At 40.8% G+C, this 20,054-nt stretch overlaps 1 protein-coding gene across 1 annotated transcript in view; it reads left to right on the forward strand.

Moving 5' to 3' along the window:
* The window catches only part of LOC122556566 (organic cation/carnitine transporter 2-like), a 111,128-nt gene that overhangs the window by 66,349 nt on the left and 24,725 nt on the right, over positions 1–20,054 (forward strand). The window contains exons 5-6 of the mRNA XM_043703379.2: positions 238–364; positions 3,784–3,884. Of these exons, the coding sequence (XP_043559314.2) occupies positions 238–364; positions 3,784–3,884 (228 nt within the window). The remainder of the gene's footprint in view (positions 1–237; positions 365–3,783; positions 3,885–20,054) is intronic.

Here is a 20,054-nt window from a genome sequence, read left to right on the forward strand (position 1 = left end):
TTGGACTATGGAGGGAAACTGGAGCATCTGGAGGAAACCCATGCAGAATGTGTAAATTCCACACATTTGCTTGAGGCTGGGATTAAACCCAGGCTCCTGGCATTGTGAGTCCTGTGCCATTGCCTCTTATATGTTGATAATGATTCTTAAGGAGTACTTTAATATTAGTAGTAGCTGGTCAAATCTTTTGTATGACATTCATATTCTTTATTTAAAACAAAATGCTTTTAATTCCAGGTTTATTCCTGAATCTCCACGCTGGTTGCTGATAAACAGCAGGATAAAGGAAGCTGAAGGACTACTCCGACGTGCTGCCAAGAAAAATGGTATCACTCCTCCAGATGTTCTCTTCAGCGATCTTGAGGTATTGATATATAGTATAATATTTATTTACTGTTTGTTAATTCAACTATTTAATATCTGTCTGCTTTTTATTGTCAATTTTTTTCACATTACTCCTTCTGTTCTTAAAGTCAGAGTCCGCGTAGTGAGTGCTATCAGCTTATTTGACCATCAAGAATATCACAACAAGCCTAATTCAATCTTTACCAAAAGTAAAGGTTCACTTTCCAACAGGATTCATCATGTGGTAATGAGACATGAGCATCCTTAGGTTCTGAAGACAACAGTAGTACAATAAAATGTTCAAATTAGAGACCAAATATGGTTTATATGGCTTGTTACCATTTTCTTTATTGTTTTCATGAAGGCCAATTGTCCTGTCTGAACTGCAATTTGATCACAGCCATGGGATTGAACTGTGTACATATACAGTGGATAAAATTGTTGGCCCAGTGGAGAACATTTGTCTTCAGTTAAAAGGATTTAGGGAGAGGTCACTTCTGCATCTTTCCATCTGTTCATAAAGACATGCATTACATTACAGTACGCCAAATAAGTATTTGATTGTTTATATATGCTCCCAGATAAATTCTCACTACTTTCTTGAGTCTGTTTATCTATCTACATTATATTGATGAAGTATACACCATCCAACTAATAGAAACAAGTTTTATTGTATGCAGTAGTGAAAAAATAGAAATGTCTGTCAGTCTGGTGAACTTCAAGAAACCACAAGTGGCACTGTTTGGATTCTGCATGATGTTATATATAATCTAAATTAATCTAATATTAAATCATTTCCAGTCAAATATTAGGCAGAACAACTTCTAACAATGAAATTACTTTTTATAGTGAATCCTCCATATCCTGGGGCTCCATGAATAGAAACTTGGATTAGTTGTATTAGTTGTATAAATATTGTGGCTGAAAGAGCAGGTCAGAGGCTGAGAATTCTGTGGTGGGCAACTCATCACCTGACATTCCAAAACCTGTCTACCAAGGCATAAGTAATAGGTTGTGATGGAGTTACCTTAATGAGTACAGTTCCAACAATACTATGAAACTTGATACTGTTGAGGACAAAGAAATATACTTGACTAACCTCTCACCCACTAATTAAAAATTCATTCCTTCAGCCATTAGGACACAGTAGCAGCATTATGAACCACCTAAAGATGCCCAGCATCAACTTGCCAAGACTTCTTGAACCAGAGGTTAAAAACTGATGACCTCAGGCCAAACACATGAAAATGTATGAGGCCACTCATTTGGAGCATGATCCAACCCTGCTAGTTATCACTCTATCAATCAACTCTTGATCATCAGCTAATTGCTAGAAAGGGTTTTCAACAGTACTACCAAGTAGTACTTGCTCAGGAATAACTTGCTGTCAAGGCCACCAGACTCTTGAATTTATTGCAGCCTTGGTCCAAACATAGACATAAAAGCTGAAATCCAGAGGTGGGATAAAAATGACTGCCTTTTGAATTCTGAGTTTGATATCAGTGGGAATGAGAGGGGAAAATTTCTCGAATTTGAATCAAATCTAGCACAGAGGGAGAGGTTGTATTTGTTGGAGGTCAATCATCTCAGTCCAAGGCATCATAACAGGAGTTCTGATGAAGAGTCATCTGAACTCAAAATGTTAGCTTGCTGTCTTTCCAAGAATGCTGCCTGACTCACTATCCTGAAGAAGGGTTACTCCTGAAACGTCGACTTCTCCACCTCCTGATACTGCCTGGCTTGCTGTGTTCTTCCAGCCTCTTGCCTGTCTACTTTGGATTCCAGTATCTGCAGTTTTTTTGTCTCTAACCGCGGAGATTTCCAGCATTTTTTGTTTTCAGTGCACATTCCAGTATCTGCAGCAATTTGCTCCTGCATCATAACAGGAGTTCCTCCGAATAGATATTTTCTGATTAACGTGTTCAGCCATGTTATTACACACTTCTGGAGCAGGTGGGAATTGAACCCAGGCCCCCTGGCTCAGAGGCAGGGACGCAGCCGTGACACCAGAAGAGCCAATATGATTTCTTCACAATTATGTCCTTGCCCCAACCATCTTCATTCAATTCCTTCATCAGTGAACTACCCTCCATCATTGGAAGTAGGGGTGATCACTGATGTTTGTACAATGATTAGCTCCATTTGCTACTCCTCAGATATTGAAGCAAACCATGTCCATATGTAGCAAGACCTAGACAACGTCAAGCTTGGACTGATAAATGGCAAGTATTATTTATGCCACATATTATTTGTGCCTCACAAGTACAAGACAATAACTGTTTCCAAATGGACAGAATCTAACCACTGTTCCTTGATGTTCAATGGCTTTACCATTGCTCAATTGTGAGAGTTACTTTGACCTGAAACTGAACTGAACCAACCATATAAATACAGTTGCTACAAGAGCAGGTCAGTGACTAAGAATTCTGTGGCAGTCAATACACGTCCTGACGCCACAATATCTTGCCATCTTGCCTTTCAGTAAAAATATTGTCACTCCCTTTCTAACAGTACTGTGAGTGTCCCTAAATGCTAAGGACTCTCGTAAATCATGAAGGCAGCTCACCACCATCTCTTCCGGGACAATAAAGGATGGAAGATCCCATGAATGTTTTTTAAATTGCCAGTTCTGGAGAGGAGCTATATTGGAATCAAAACATTAACTTTGTTTCATTCTCCACTGATGCTGCCAGACCTGTTTGAGTTTCTCCAGCATTTTCCATTTTTATGTTATATTTTGCAAATTACTGGTCCTTGAATGTCACGAGGTCAAAATCCTAGAATACTCAGCTCCTTTTTCTCTCTACCAATAGGACAATTTTATACAAAGTCTGCCATAGGATATGGCTGTCACAGATTAGGTCAACATTTCTTGCCCAACCCATACTGCCCTTGGTGTGGTGTACCTATACCAAATAGTTGGCAACAGGTCAAGAAGGTGTTTCACTGCCACCTTCTCAAGGGGAAGTAGGAATGCTAGACTTGCCATAATACCCTTTTCCCAAGAACAAATCAAATCAACATGAAATATTATAATGTCACATGCTGTTGAGCTACAGATCCATTCATTACTCTTTTGTCTCTTCAATGATTTTGGACCAACACCATAGATGATCATATCACAGTATTTTCTGAATATGCATACAGTTTCCAAAGTGTACCTGTTTTTGTACCTAAATGAAGATCAAACACATACAACATGGTTCCGCATGGGGGTTTTATTCTGTTCATACCTAGTCCCACTTCTCTTATCTTCAGATGGTGCATGATCAGGGGCGGAGGAGAGAACGAAGCTGCAAATGTCAGAGTATACACTGAACTGTTTTCAAATGACCTTTCTGGATCAGTTATCCCTAGTGTGAATGAATTGAAATAAATATCACAATGGATACTTTCTAATAATGAGCAATGATACTAAATCCTTTGTTTTCTTTCCAGCTCGAAGACCTGAAGGCTAAAAGTAAACAAACTCATTCAATTATTCACTTGTTTAAAACTCGTAATATCCGAGCCATCACTCTCATAAACTTGCTAATTTGGTGAGTATTTGATCAGGAGGGTGTCTATGATGTTTGCTGTATTGAGGAATGATCCTGTGAGTCGCACTCTGCTGCTCTTTTCACATATCATCTGCAATTGTTTCTCCTTTGGATTATTGTTCAATTCCATTTTGAAGGCTAGACTCAGATCTGTGTGCACCAATCCATCGTTCATTGTCTTCCAAATTCTAACCACTCTTTGTAAAGTTTTTTCCCTCCTCTGGCTTTGGGTTTGTTTGCCAATCTTATTTCTGCCTTCTGGTAATCAATGTCTAGAGTTTGATTTTGTCCTGTACTTTGGGTTGGTGGATGGAAGGAATGGGTCTTAATGCATGTTCAGCATACTAGCCCTGGCTTTTGTATTCTGTGCTCAAAACATTGATTTGCCCTTGTTTTATGAGTTGGAGGTCGTGATTCACAAACAAGCCATGCAGCCATGGAGGGGATTAGTGTGCAAATTTAGTGACTTTGTGATGTTTTCTTATTTGAATGATTGTAGCGTTTTGCTGAGCATGACCAGTGCTGCAAACGTTCAACAGAGGATCGAGTCATTCCAGTTAACCTGCAATTTTTATAGGTAACCTGCCTAATTTAAAAAGGAGTTGCACTGAATGTACAGAAGCTGCTGTGGACTGTAATGTGCAATGTAAAGGGCTGTAAGGAGAAGGACACTGAATGGAGCAGCAGGCAAGATGAGGGCTCCCAAGTTCTCATATGTGGAGATGGAAGCCTTAGTTCAGGAGGTCAACAAGAAGAGAGTTGGTTTTTCCATTAGGGTCGTAAAGAGGTCCTGAAGAACCACCCTCTGAAGAAAATTGGGAGCTGGGGACCGTAGAGGTCACGTGTTACCGTGACACCCTGGGAACTGTGCTGCAAAAACGTTTGATGACTTTAGGCGGATGGTCAAGATCAGAGAAGTCCTTCTCCAAGGACATCACTCCACTAAGTCTCTGAAACTTGTTAATGCACCTCACCAGCATCACTCACCCATCAGCAACCCCTGAAAGTTGAGCTCAAGCTGTATATTCAGATACTGCTCCTCATTTGCATACATTTTCTATTAGGATCAACCCCATATCCAATTCCCTCTGCTTGTGCATTTCTCTAGCTGTTCTGTGAAGGCAGGAACATTGAAAGTGTTCTCATAATACAGGCAAAAGGCCAAGGCACAATAGGCATGTTTGCATCATCAGAGCTTATTGGAGGACACTCATGTCATGGAAGTCATTTCATCCAATGCTGCTGACGGTATGTTTCTGCCTTATGTTCCTTCTAAAACCCCAATTTACCTACATACTTCTAACAAAATGAAGTCAATCTTTGGATCCAATGACCCTGGACTCCCTGCACTCAACCCAATCCTTTCCTTCTGATTTTCTGGTTTCAGATATCCAAGCATCATTCCCTGGACAGCCACCACCACAATGAAGAAGAGCAAGAGCTATGAAGCCATTTGAGAAAGAAACCATGTCACATGTTCTGACACTTGCAGCCAGCAGCTCTGATGTCGGTACAGCACATAGCTTGGAGGGTAATGCCGGCTTGGGATTTGGTGTTCAGGAAAGGAAATCAAGAGCAGGAAACTAGAGATAGGTCAGTTAGCCTAATGTGTGCCATTGGGCCTCAGATAGGTAGGAAAGGAGGCTGTAACGAGGACAAATGGTCTGAAAATGGATACAATTGTGTATAATTTGGGGTAGTGTGAGGTTCACTTTTTCATGGAACGAATATGAAAGCAAAATATTATTAATATGAGGGAAGACTACTGTATAATGTGGTACTGAAGGATCTAAATGTTATCACAACTGAATCAGGGGAGTGCACTGTTTCTATAATCCAACTGCTCTATGGGTCACAATGTACAGTATAAATAATTTTTCCAGTTATCGTGATAACCAATTAATTTATGTTATCCATATCAATTAGATTCACAGATTCATAGAGATGTACAGCCGGGAAACAGACCCTTCGGTCCAACCTGTCCATGCCAACCAGATATCCCAACCCAATCTAGTCCCATCTGTCAGCACCCGGCCCATATCCCTCCAAACCCTTTCTATTCATATACCATTCAAATGCCTCTTAAATGTTGCAATTGTACCAACCTCCACCACATCCTCTGGCAGCTCATACCACCCTCTGTGTGAAAAGGTTGCCCTGTAGGTCTCTTTTAAATCTTTCCTCTCCCACCCGAAAAGTATACCCTCTCGTTCTGGACTCCCCGACCTCAGGGAAAAGACTTTGCCTATTTACCCTATTCATGCCCCTCATAATTTTGTAAATCTCTATTAGGTCACCCCTCAGCCTCCGATGCTCCAGGGAAAACAGCCCCAGCCTGTTCAGCCTCTCCCTAGAGCTCAAATCCTCCAACCCTGACAACATCCTTATAAATCTTTTCTGAACCTTTTCAAGTATCACAACTTCTTTCTGATAGGAAGGAGACCAGAATTGCACGCAATATTCCAACAGTGGCCTAACCAATGTCCTGTGCAGTCGCAACATGACCTCCCAATTCCTGTACTCAATGCTCTAACCAATAAAGGAAAGCATACCAAACACCTTCTTCACTATCCTATCTATCTGTGACCCCACTTTCAAGGAGCTATGAACCAGCACTTCAAGGTCTCTTTGTTTAGTAACACTCCTGAGGACCTTACCATTAAGAGTATAAGTCCTGCTAAGATTTGCTTTCCCAAAATGCAGCACCTCGCATTTATCTGAATTAAACTCCATCTGCCACTTCTCAGCCCATTGGCCCATCTGGTCAAGATCCTGTTGTAAACTGAGGTAACCCTCTTTGCTGTCCACTACACCTCCAATTTTGGTATCATCTGCAAACTTACTAACTGTTCCTCTTATGCTCGCATCCAAATCATTTATGTAAATGACAAAAAGTAGAGGGCCCAGCACCGATCCTTGTGGCACTCCACTGGTCACAGGCCTCCAGTCTGAAAAACAACCCTCCACCACCACCCTCTGTCTTCTACCTTTGAGCCAGTTCTGTATCCAAATGGCTGGTTCTCCCTGTATTCCATGAGATCTAACCTTGCTAATCAGTGTCCCATGGGGAACCTTGTCGAATGCCTTACTGAAGTCCTCCAACAACTTGCCCACCACCGAGGTCGGGCTCACTGGTCTATAGTTCCCTGGCTTGTCTTTGCTACCCTTCTTAAACAGTGCCACCACATTTGCCAGCCTCCAGTCTTCCAGCACCTCACCTGTGACTATCAATGATACAAATATCTCAGCAAGAGGCCCAGCAATCACTTCCCTGGCTTCCTACAAAGTTCTAGGGTACACCTGACTAGGTCGTCGGAATTTATCCACCTATAACCATTTCAAGACATCCAGCACTTGCTCCTCTATAATCTGGACATTTTGCAAGATGTCACCATCTATTTCCCCGCAGTCTATATCTTCCATATCCTTTTCCACAGTAAATACTCATGCAAAATATTCATTTAGTATCTCCCCCATTTTCTGTGCTCCACACAAAGGCTGCCTTACTGATCTTTGAGGGGCCCTATTCTCTCCCTGGTTACCGTTTTGTCCTTAATATATTTGTAAAAACCCTTTGGATTCTCCTTAACTCTATTTGCCAAAGCTATCTCATGTTCCCATTTTGCCCTCCTGATTTCCCTCTGAAGTATACTCCTTCTTTCTTTATACTCTTCTAAGGATTCACTCGATCTATCCTATCTATACCTGACATATGCTTCCTTCTTTTTCTTAACCTAACCCTCAATTTCTTTAGTCATCCAGCATTCCCGATACCTACCAGCCTTCCCTTTCACCCTGACAGGAATATACTTTCTCTGGATTCTTGTTATCTCATTTCTGAAGGCTTCCCATTTTCCAGCTGTCCCTTTACGTGCGAACATCTGCCTCCAATCAGCTTTCGACATTCTTGCCTAATATCGTCAAAATTGGCCTTTCTCCAATTTAGAACTTCAACTTTTAGATCTGGTCTATCCTTTTCCATCATTATATTAAAACAAATAGAATTATGGTCGCTGGCCCCAAAGTGCTCCCCCACTGATACCTCAGACAGCTGCCCTGCCTTATTTCCCAAGAGTAGGTCAAGGTTTGCACCTTTTGTAGTAGGTACATCCACATACTGAATCAGAAAATTGTCTTGTACACACTTAAGAAATTCCTCTCCATCTAAACCTTTAACACTATGGCAGCCCCGGTCGATGTTTGGAAAGTTAAAATCCCCGACTATAACTACCCTATTATTCTTACAGATAGCTGAGATCTCCTTACAAGTTTGTTTCTCAATTTCCCTCTGACTATTGGGGGGGGGGGGGTCTATAATACTATCCCAATAAGGTGATCATCCCTTTCTTATTTCTCAGTTCCACCCAAATAACTTCCCTGGATGTATTTCTGGGAATATCCTCTCTCAGCACAGCTGTAATGCTATCCCTTATCAAAAATGCCACTCCCCCTCCTCTCTTGCCTCCCTTTCTATCCTCCCTGTAGCATTTGTATTCTGGAACATTAAGCTGCCAGTCCTGCCCATCCCTGAGCCATGTTTCTGTAATTGCTATGATATCCCAGTCCCATGTTCCTAACCATACCTGAGTTCATCTGCCTTCCCTGTTAGGCCCCTTGCATTGAAATAAATGAGTTTAATTTATTAGTCCTACCTTGTCCCTGCCTGCCCTGACTGTTTGACTCACTTCTGTTCGCAGCTGTACCCATCTCAGATCGACCTCTTTCATCACTATCTCCCTGGCTCCCACTCCCCACCTTACTCGTTTAAATCCTCCCAAGCAGTTCTAGCAAATTTCCCTGATAGTACATTAGTCCCCTTCCAATTTAGGTGCAATCCGTCCCTCTTGTACAGGTCACTTCTACCCCAAAAGAGATTCCAATCATCCAAAAATGTGAATCCTTCTCCCATACACCAACTCCTCAGCCATGCATTCATCTGCTCTATCCTCCTATTCCTGCCCTCACTAGCTCATAGCACTGAGAGTAATCCAGATATTACTACCCTTGAGGACCTCCTTTTTATATTTCTGCCTAACTCTCTGTAATCTCCCTTCAGAGTCTCAACCTTTTCCCTTCCTATGTCATTGGTTCCAATGTGGACAATGACCTCCTGCTGGCCCCTCCCCTGGGAGAACATTCTGCACCCTCTCTGAGACATCCTTGATCCTGGTACCAGGGAAACAACACACCATTCTGCTTTTTTTCTGCTGGCCACAGAAACGTCTGTCTGTACCTCGGACTACAGAATCCCCAAACACAATTGACCTCTTGGAAGCCGACGTACCCCTTGTTGCTTTAGAGCCAGTCTCAATACCAGAAACTTGGCTGTTTGTGCTATGTTCCCCTGAGAATCCATCACCCCCTACTTTTTCCAAAACAGCATACCTATTTGAAATGGGTATACCCACAAAAGACTCCTGCCCTCGGTGCCAACCTCTCTCACCCTCCCTGGAGTTAACCCATCTATGTGACTGTATCTGAGACTTCCCCCCTTTCTATAACTGCCATCCATCACATACTGTTGATGTTGCAAATTCCTCATCGCTTCTGTCTGTCTCTCCAACCAATCTACTCGATCTGATAAGATTTTGCATCCAACAGCATTTATGGCAGATATAATCCGCAGTAACCCTTAAACTCTCTTTAAACTCCTATATCTGACAAGAAGTACCTTTCACTGCAAAGGCCATTTTTTGCTTCTTCACAATCCTTAATGTATTTGTAAAAACTCTGGATTCTCCTTAATTCTATTTGCCAAAGCTATCTCATGTCCCCTTTTTGCCCTCCTGATTTCCCTCTTAAGTATACTCCTACTTCCTTTATACTTTTCTAAGAATTCACTTGTTAAACAAAAGGATCTATCAATCAGTATTGCATCTATAAATCAATTCTCTGGTTTATTATCCAAACAAGACTTATTCAATAAAGATGCAATAATATTTAACATATAATTCATCAGCAGTTTGGAATTGTAAATGGTTATCTTACAAAGTAAATAGAAAACACGTATACTGTATACATGTACTCTTCAGGAAAAAGGAAGTAAAACATATCTGTAGAGTTTGGCTTTTTGAAAAAAAATTGCTTCGGTCAATGAGTTATTCTTGAAAGCAGAAGTATAAAGCGTGAGATGTTACTGAATTTGTTGCTCTGAAGTTTCAGCAAACGTCAATTCACTATTGCATTGTTGTCACTGAAGTCTTGCAGACACAGCTTGCTTAGGCAATGCAATCTTGAGATGTTCTTTCAATCATTCTTTCAAAAAGACAGATATGTTTCATTATGAACTGATGCAGAGAGGGTTCTTTTCAGAAATGGGAGAGATCTGCTGGGCAGCTTGTTCTTATCAGGCTTCCCTCTAATGCAAATAAACACAGAGAATGCTGGAGAAACTAAGCAGGTCTGGCAGCATCGGTGGAGAGAGATAGAAAGTTAACATTTCGAATCTTGTCTGACTTCTCTTCAGAAGAAGAAGAGTTCTGAAGAATTCCTATTGTCCTTGAAACTCTAACTCTTTTTCTCTCCACACATTTTGCCAGACCTTCTGGGTTTCTCCAGCATTACGTTTATTTCGGATTTACAGCATTCGCACTAGTTTGCTTTCACTCTCTCCAATTCAGTTTGCTCTTATCAGGTTTCCCTCAAACTGAACCAGAGAAAATGACAATCTTATCAAGCCAGTCAATGTTCAAAACACAGTCCCGGCAGTGTCTACAGTGAAACAAACAGTTGTCACAATCATGTGTTTTGTAGGAACGCTCGTGTGGAAAAAAAGCCTCCAATGTCCACATAGAACCTACATTTGTCTTTTTTTAATGAAAGCACTCCAGGTATGTTCACAACACTTGAAATAAATTCCTTTTTTCAACAATCCTTCAAAACTTAGCAATACTAAATATAAAGGATTCTTGCAACAGTGTCTTCATGCATGTTCTCATGCAGGTAGTGTATGTAATAAGCAGGCAAATGGAATGCTGGCCTTCTTGCAAAGCAAGCAGAATATACAACTAGCCAAGTCTTGTTTTAACTGTGTAGGCATTGTTTTGTGTTTTTCTTAAATTTGTAATTTTTGTTCAGGATGGAAACAGCACTGACTAGGTGGGGTATTGTACGCAGTCTTGGTCATCTTACTTAATGAAGAATGTATTTGCATTGGAAGCAGTTTGTAAAAAGGTCCATTACGTTGATTACATGGATAAATGGGTTGTCGTAAGAGAAAGGTTGAGCAGGTTATCGTAAGAGAAAAGGTTGAGCAGGTTGGTCATTTATTCATTGAGGTTTAGAGGAACGAGAAGTGATCTTATTGAAACAGGGAGAATATCATGCAGCGTATAACTGGTAACTAGCTGTCTGGCAGCACTTGCAGATCCATGGTGCAGTGTCTGTTGGCTAATGTTTGCAGTCCCTGTAATGCACAGGCATATGTCAACAATGGACAGCATTCTGATGGGTGGAAGAGGATTTTGTCAGTTGTGCAGAGAGCTAGTAGCCAGTTGATGGGAGCAAGTGTTGTTCCCTGGCAGCTGAGGCTTCACCTGCCCATCAGACCCATTCAGTGGCTCACTCTCCCTTTCCAAAAATTGATATTTTGATCTGGCACCGAGTGCCAGTGAATGAGGGAGTCCAACCACCCAACAAGGCTACAGACAAATTTGTTAGAGTTTATCGCATGTCCACCCATGACAACAGGAGGTCTACATTGGTCGCACCATATATCTCCGCACCACTGCTAAATTGTGATGGACTGAGGGATAATGTGTGTCAAGTGGATCATTAATAAGCTGAATAGACATTCTGCTAGCAGCAGCTGCTAATTCTATACCAGCATCTTTGCCCTTTGACAAGCGAGCAGGTTTTACTGGTTCCAGACACTGACAAGGGACTTGTCCTATGATTAAGTGGGCTCAGCTCCCATTTTGTAATGAATTAATTACAGCCCCTTATTTTAGTGATGCTGCGACAGTTCAGATTATGTTTATAGCATCTGTATTTACTGCCGTCCAATCTGAGTGCTAAGCAAGACAGACAGAAGAGTGATGCCTTCACAGTGTAAAATAATCTCCCAGAAGTAAGAGATCTAAGAGTCTTGTAATGGCAAGGAACTGAAATAAATTAGTATTAGTTAAAAAAAAACTGGACATATTAATGGAACTTAAAAGTTGACAAATTCTCAGATTGATCTACCAGGGTGCTCACAGAACTGGCTGTAGAGATAGTCGATGCATTGTTGATAAACTTTCAACATTCTGTAGAGTCTGCATTTAAAAGGTCACAAATGTTATCCCACTATTTAAGAAAGGAGGAAGAGAGCTAACCAGGAACTACACACTAGTTAGCCTCACATCAATAGTAGGAAAATGATAAAATCTATTATAGCGATATGATAGCTGAGCAATTTAGAAACTAATCAAACAAAAGCAGAAGTTAGAGAATCTCAGCAGGCCTGGCAGCAGCTATGGAAGGAGAGAGAGATCAGAGCAGAGTTAATGTTTCAGGTCCAGTGACCTTTAAGAAATTAATGATCTGTCTTCACAAAGCCCAGGATGGTCAGAAAGAATTTTTTTAAAAAAATTATTCGTAGGATGTTGGCATCAGTGGGCAGGCCAGTATTTATTACCCCTCCCTGTTTGAGATAAGAGTTAACCACATTGTTGTGGGTCTGGAGGCTCATGTGGCTCAGATTGGGTAAGAATGGCAGTTTCCTTCCCTAAAGGAGATTAGTAAACCAGGTTATTTTTTAACCCCAAACATCTGCAGTGGATTTCAATTACAGATCTTTAATTCTAGATTCTTATTGAATTCAAATTCCACAGTGGCAAGATTCAAACCCAGGTCCCCAGAACATTACCTGGCACTTGGGATTCATGGTCTAGTGATAATACCATTTGGCCATCACCTCCCCTTGTTAAAACACCATTAGGATGGCTACCTGTAGTGTGCATATCCCATGGAGGTCACCTGACTACAGCAGTCCAGGACGGATATTTGCTTATGTTTACATTTCAATCCAAACACCTCTGTTTATACAAAAGAAAGCATACAGTATAGTGTAGCAGACTTTACTTGTCTTCAGAAAATATATTTCTCCACTCAGATTGCCTTGCTGAGCATATGTGCTGGGTTTGTTCAAATTCTTTGATTCCTTTGGCTGCATCCATGCTACCTTTGCCCTTTCATTTGGCTGGAGATGGTATGGAGATGATGATTGCTTAACTTCTACTTATTACAAGCATTGCACTAGCTTTTATGTTCCATGATTATGTTCTTCATATTTGACAAAAGGAACAAATCTTGCCTTCCTTAGACTTGATTCAATTTCTTAGTGACTTGCATGAATGTATCTCTCCTCTCAACTCCTGCAGGATCATCCCTCTATTTTCTTTGTACAATATCCATCTTAACTTGGCAATTTATATCTGCATGTCCAATATGCTTTTAGAAATCTTTGAGCGCATCCTTTCATCACTACCTCTTGTCATACTTGGAGAGTGAAATCTTCTTGTCCATTGTTAGATTTGAGCAAGGTGCTTGTCTGTTGTATTTAATGTCTTTGTTAGGTTGATGGAATCACACTGGATGTCACATATATTTGAATTCTCTATTTCATCATCAGAAGTCCTGTTCAATAATGTATATCGACTTCCCCTTTGTGGAGTGGGGGAGAGGGAGCATATCTGCTTCAGGGAGAAATGTAGCAGCAATAAGTTGAGAGAACCCTAGATATCTAGGTCAATTCAGGACTAGATGAGGAAGAAGAGAAAGGCTTTTAATAAGTCCAAAGCGAGCAATTCAGCTGTGGCCCTAGGGGAACATAGGAAGTGCAAGAGGGAACTTAAGAAAGCAATTGGAAGAGCAAAACGGGGATGGGTGGGCATGAAAAGAACTTGCGAGCAGAATTAGGAAGAATCCGAAGATATTTTATAAATGTATTAAATGGAAGGGGTTAACCGAGGAACGAGCAGGGTCCGTTAGTGACCAAAGGAGGAACCTGTGTGTGAAGCTGCATTATATTGGAAGAGTGTTGACTGAATACTTCTTTTCAGTCTTCATTCTGGAAAAGGAGAATATACATATTGAATTCAGGAAAAGGGATTGTGTAGAACTTGCACAGCTTGACATAGGAAATGGGTAAGTATTAGAGGCTCTGATGGACTTAAAAACAGACTGCTGTGGGATGCAAGGCAGGAAATCGCAGGGGCTCTGACACATTTTTAATTCCTCTCTGGCCATAAGACTGGAGGACAGCTAATGTGGTACACTTTTAAAGAATGGTGATAGAGATAAATGAGGAAAATACATACCAGTGAGTCTGACATCAGTGGTAGGGAAGCTATTGGAGAAAATTCTGAAGGAAATAATTAATATCCATTTGGAAAAGCATGGGTTAATTAGGGATAGTCAGCATGGCTTTGTCAGACAGTGGTCATGCTGAACATATCTGTTAGAATCTTTCAGAAATGTGATCGCGTGTGTGGACAAGAGACGTTCAGTTGATTTAGTTTATATGGATTTATGAAAGCTTTTGATAAGGTACCACATATGAGACTGAATGAGAAGATTAAAACACATGGAATTCAGGAAAACTTAGCGAGATAGATCAGTAAACTGGCTGAGTAATAGAGCATAAAAGGTAGTGGTAGAAATTTATTCAAGTGACTGGAGGCCAGTGTTCAGCAGTGTACCTCAAGATTCAGTACTTATTATTTGTTATATACCTAAATGATATAGTTGAAAATGTGGGGGAAATGGTAAGCAAGTTTGCAGATGACATCAAGATTGGTAGGGTAGTTAATAGTGAAGAAGATGGTTGTGGGTTGCAGGACGATATAGGTGGATTGGTCAGATGGACAGGGCAGTGGCAGGTGATATTTAACCTTGATAAGTGTGAAGTGATGCACTTTGGAAGAAGATACAAGATGAGGGAGTATTTAATTAATGGCAGGACACTGGTAAGCTTAGAGAAATCGTGAGGTATTTAATCACTGATCCCAGACCACATGAACAGGATAGGTTAAAAAGGCATATGGGACACTTACTTTCATCAGTCATGGCATTGAGTAGAAGAGCAAGGATATAAGGTTGGGGTCGTACAGAATGTTGGTCAGGCCACAGCTGGGTACTGTGTGAAGTTCTGGTCACCTCACTGCAGCTCCAGCCTTACTTTATGACTAAGATGTGAGACAAATGCAGGAAATTGGGTTTAGTGCATCTTTAGCAGTAGTTATATTGATAGAGACTCAATAGGCCAAAAGACCTTTTCCACACTGTATAATTCTATGACTTTCCTTACTTGCATGTCACATCCAAATGATATCCTGTAACTGCAGTAATATTTTTTGAAGCAGTTAGTAGCAGCTTGAGGAAAGTTCTTTCAAGTGGCTGATGTTTGGACTCAATAATTACTTTGTTTGTTTCAGATAGATACTGATGAAATTGTTCAGAAAATAATAATGGCAAAAAATAATGGCCAAGCTCACACTCTTCGTCTGAGCATAGCACACTTCATTGAAATTAACACTCTGGATGTAAATGCAACCAGTTGTCCCTGCTGCATTAGAGTCGCTTCAAGTCCTGTCTTACTGTCATTATATCTCACAGGGTGATTTCTTATTTGTGTCATAATATTTCAGCACTGTTTTAGCACCCTTGTAATCAGTGAGTTCCAGATTTCCACCACCTTCTGGGTGGAATGTTTCTCCTCACATTCTCTCTGAACCTCCTGCCCCTTACCTTAAATCTGTGCTCCCTGGTCATTGAGCCTTCCACCAAGGGGGTAAAAAAATCTTGTCTACCCTGCCTATGTCCCTCATGATTTTATACATCTCAATCATGCACAATCTGTGCACAAAATGAGCTAATTGCAATCGGAACATTGCTTTCCCCACATTGAACATGCCTTTGTGTGATGTTCTTCACAATATTTATACCCTGCCCTTTATCCACGATTATTCAATACTTTGGGTTTGGCAGTACCTATCAGCTTAATGCAAGACATGATAGTCATGAGAATCTCTCACTTATAATTAATATCTCACCTCTTCTGCACATCAATTGCTTTCCTGGAAATAAGTTTTACCTTTCTCGAAATATGCACTATCTCTGTAGCACCTCTTATGCATAATTAGATCAACTTTCAGTTATGCAAATTTTCAGGATGCTGAGAATTGTGTTATTGAGTCCCATATTGTTCAATGGACAGTTTTTTCATCTTGAGGCCCTAATATTGAAGATGTACCATTCGTAAGTTCTGTTTGCTTGGAGTTCAATACTTTTAAAATTTCTGCAATTTGCTTTTTTTTCTATCATTCAGAGAATTTCAGAATGGACTACACTTTGATCAGTAATACTCAGGCAAGTTAAACAGATCTGTGGCTGTTTCATAATTTTGTCATCTTATGTGGGAAAAAAAAACTGCCAGTTTTGCTTCATATCACATTCCACTTTGACCAGAGCTTGAAGGGAAAAGGCTGCATCCATTTGCTTTAGTCTAATTGGGCAAGTCTGTTGCATTTTTGTGTCAAAAAAAACACAAAGAATCTCACATCTCACATCAACACTGGGAAATGGACATAGGCTCTGTTCATTTGATGATCTAATATAGGTTTGCTCATGAGGCAGGTTTGTCACAGATATTCAGTACTTGTTGCAGAGAAATGTAAAGACACATTCCTACACTTGCATGTTATAACCTGGACTGACAATGGCTGCTAGACATGTGTTCCAGAACCTGGTGACATGCTCATTAGTATGTGCTCCTTCCTAATGCTGTATCACGTTTTGCTCAAAGATAAATTCCCATACATTTGGAGTGGCATTGCTTACTTACCAAAATTTCTTACCAAAATAAAATTTGAAGCATATACAATTGAAACAGCTCTATAATGTATAGGTGTTTTGACAATCCCCGCAGGTCTTGTGATGGTACAATTTTCTTGTGATCTCTTGAGATCATTGGGTGTTCTTGAATTGTAGATGTATTGGGGTCCTTAGTGTTATGAGTGTTAATTGTTGTCGTGTTGGTCTTCCACACTTTCACTCTTCACACTTAGCTTTATGTGTGTCTTATGGACAATTGGAGTATTGCACAGTTCCTTTATTTGGCATCTGTCCTTCCTCCGTGTTACTCCATTGAATGTTATGATCCTTTGGGAACTCACTGCATGCCCTTGATATTTCTGCAGGTAACTACATTCCCTGGATATGACTCGAACCTCCTAGCCTATGTGAAGGTGAGGAAGTTACACATCTGCTTATCAGTCACATGGACATTTTTCCTTGCTTTCTGAGGAGTTCCTCCTGCATTTATGGAACTTGGCTTGGCATGGTTGTTCTAAATTGTGTTCCTTTGACCCAGACAATCCAATTACTGTTGGAATGCATTTGACCAATGGTAAGCCTCATCAAAATTATCCGTTAACCTATTGGCCATGTTTCCAGCCCAGATTCCACATTTGGTCAGTCCTACATGCATCTGTCACTGGAAACCAGGGAGAAATCCTTTCAGCAAGGAACAGTATTCCATGCCGAAGCATGCTTGCTTTTCCACAATACGTGTTGCTATATTTCTGAAGTTAAAGTTCTGAAAGAAACTTTGACAGCAACTAGGGCAAGGTAAGTGATGGGAGGGCATCATGCCAAATGGGTGAGGAAGGCAGGGAGCCAGGTGGATGAATGGTTATAGGGTGCTACGTGAATGCTTTGGGTAGCCCCGGGCCAGGCAGGGGTGGCTGGAGGCTGAGGGTATTGTGACTTGCAGGATTAGATCAGATTCCACAAGACAGTTCAAATGGGACTCAGTAGGACCAGACATTCAGGATGGGTGTTGTTTCAGGAAACCAGCTCGGGCTGTGTTGTTATCATTGGTGCAGTTGTTCAGCGATGAGTCGGGATCTCAGTTTAATAGCTAGCCATGAGATGGCGTACGTTTTAAAATCAATTAACATTCCTGGGTAAATATTAAGTTTCAGTGAATGAGAACTCTTAACATTCTGACTCTTCCTGAAGGTTCCTGACACGAAAGCAATTGCTCATCAAAAAATAGGGTTTTCCAAGCAATTCCCACAGATTGAGCTGTCTTGACATGCAGCTCCAGTTGACACTGTTCCACAACTTACTGTCCAGTGGAATGAATAGGTCATAATGTCTGCTTGTGACAACAGGCCCATCTGGATCCCATGAAAAGAAAAAGAGGCCGCCCTTCTAACATAGTTTTCCACAGCGTCGTCTGTTGTGGATCACTTCCTGTTTCCTCCTGAAGTTGATTGCTGAAGATTATTCATCAGATCGACTTTAAGCTTGTTCCACCTCGATGTTTTCGCTGTCATCTCAGTCTGGTGGAATTTCTACATTCTTGATAAGTTATGATAATCTGTGCTCAGTGTGTCTGATGTAACCATTTTGGTGCCAGATTTACAGCAGATATGGAAGTTGTACACCCTACTTTTATCAGAAGTCCTTGTAATCAAGATGGTGCACCCATCAGTGGGTTGTTGCAAATTATTTGTGATGGTGTGTGATTGGGTTCCACAGTCAATTGTTTATCACATAGCTGTGTATGAAATTTTGTGGGACTGCGTAACAGAGCAAATGAAATGCTCTTTATTTTGGAATAGTTGCATAATACTTGTTTTAGACTTTTGGATCTAAATGGAATCTGTTTATAGTCTTCCAGGATGCACAGTTCTAGACACTTTTTGAGCTGCATTGACCTCCAGGACCGGCTTATTCATTGGGTCACTGTTTAAGTTGAATAATAGTCTCTGCTGGTAGTGACTGTCTCAGTAATTCAGACTTGTGTTAGTGGTCCTCCAGCCATGCATATGGGACATCTTTCCTTACAAGCTTTCTTAAAATTGATGTGTTATCAGAAATGTTTGGTATGTCTGCTGCTAGGAAGTTAAGAAATTGAGTGATGTGCACAGATTTTCTTCATCCGAGGGAGTAGGCGTTATGTTGTACATCTTTGATTTTCTTACTTTTAAAGATGAGTTTTTCCCAACAAGGTACTACTGTCACTATTGATTTTCATTAGGTTCTTCAGTGTTTTGTCTATCACTATGATATCCCTTGAGACAGACCTGAAGTGTTGTCTCTCTCTGAAAACCTTATTTTCAATCGCTTCCCACTCTCCTGGCAAAGAAATCTTCCTGCTCGTCGTCCATATACCTGGTTAGAGAGAAAACAGAGTAATGAGCTCTCCTCGAATTTTTACCTTGAAAATTTACAACTAGTTAGGGAGAGCAAGAATGGGTCTGCAAAGAGTGGGTCATCCCATAAACCTGACTGACATTACCTGTGGCAATGTCATTGGATGTTATTCCAGAAGTCATATGGTAAACTTCCTTACAAGTAAGTGTTAGCTAAAGATGAAACCTGCGGCACCTTGGGTAAGTTATTGAAATATTTAGGAAATTAGTTAAGAGGCAGGAGACTAAGTACAGAAATAGTAGACAGCTATTCTTATTGGCAAGTTGTTAGTAATGTGATAGCAAGGTTCTTTGTTGGGATCTGAATTATTTATCTTGTTAACGAATGTCTTAATTATAGAACAGAAAGTCACACATACAAATTTGCTGATGGTACAGGGATAGGTGGCATATTTGATAAAAAGATATTGATAGATGAAATGAATGGGCACAGCTATTGCACGTATATTTGAATGCAATGAAATAACTGGGCAGCACGATGGCACAGTGGTTAGCACTGCTGCCTCCCAGTGCCAGAGACCCGGGTTCAATTCCTGCCTCAGGTGACTGACTGTGTGGAGTTTGCACATTCTCCCCGTGTCTGTGTGGGTTTCCTCCGGGTGCTCCAGTTTCCTCCCACAGTCCAAAAATGTGCAGGTAAGGTGAATTGGCCATGCTAAATTGCCCATAGTGTTAGGTGAAGGGGTAAATGTAGGGGAACGGGTCTGGGTGGATGGCAGGTCAGTGTGGACTTGTTGGGCCGAAGGGCCTGTTTCCACACTGTAAATAATCTAATCTAAAAAAAACCCAGAAGGATAGAACAGAGTGTTTTCTAAATCATAGAAAACTAGAAATAGTGGATGTCCACAAGAGGTTTAGGTGTTCATGTAAATGAATCATTAAAATGTGATGAATAGAAAAAGAAAATTATTAGGGAGGCTGTGAGAAACTGGTCTGTACACCTAGGGAAATAAACTGCCGAGGA

The sequence above is a fragment of the Chiloscyllium plagiosum genome, unplaced genomic scaffold, assembly GCF_037043375.1.
Source record: "Chiloscyllium plagiosum isolate Xiang-an unplaced genomic scaffold, Cpla_swu_hap1 HiC_scaffold_16, whole genome shotgun sequence".
NCBI lineage: Eukaryota > Metazoa > Chordata > Chondrichthyes > Orectolobiformes > Hemiscylliidae > Chiloscyllium > Chiloscyllium plagiosum.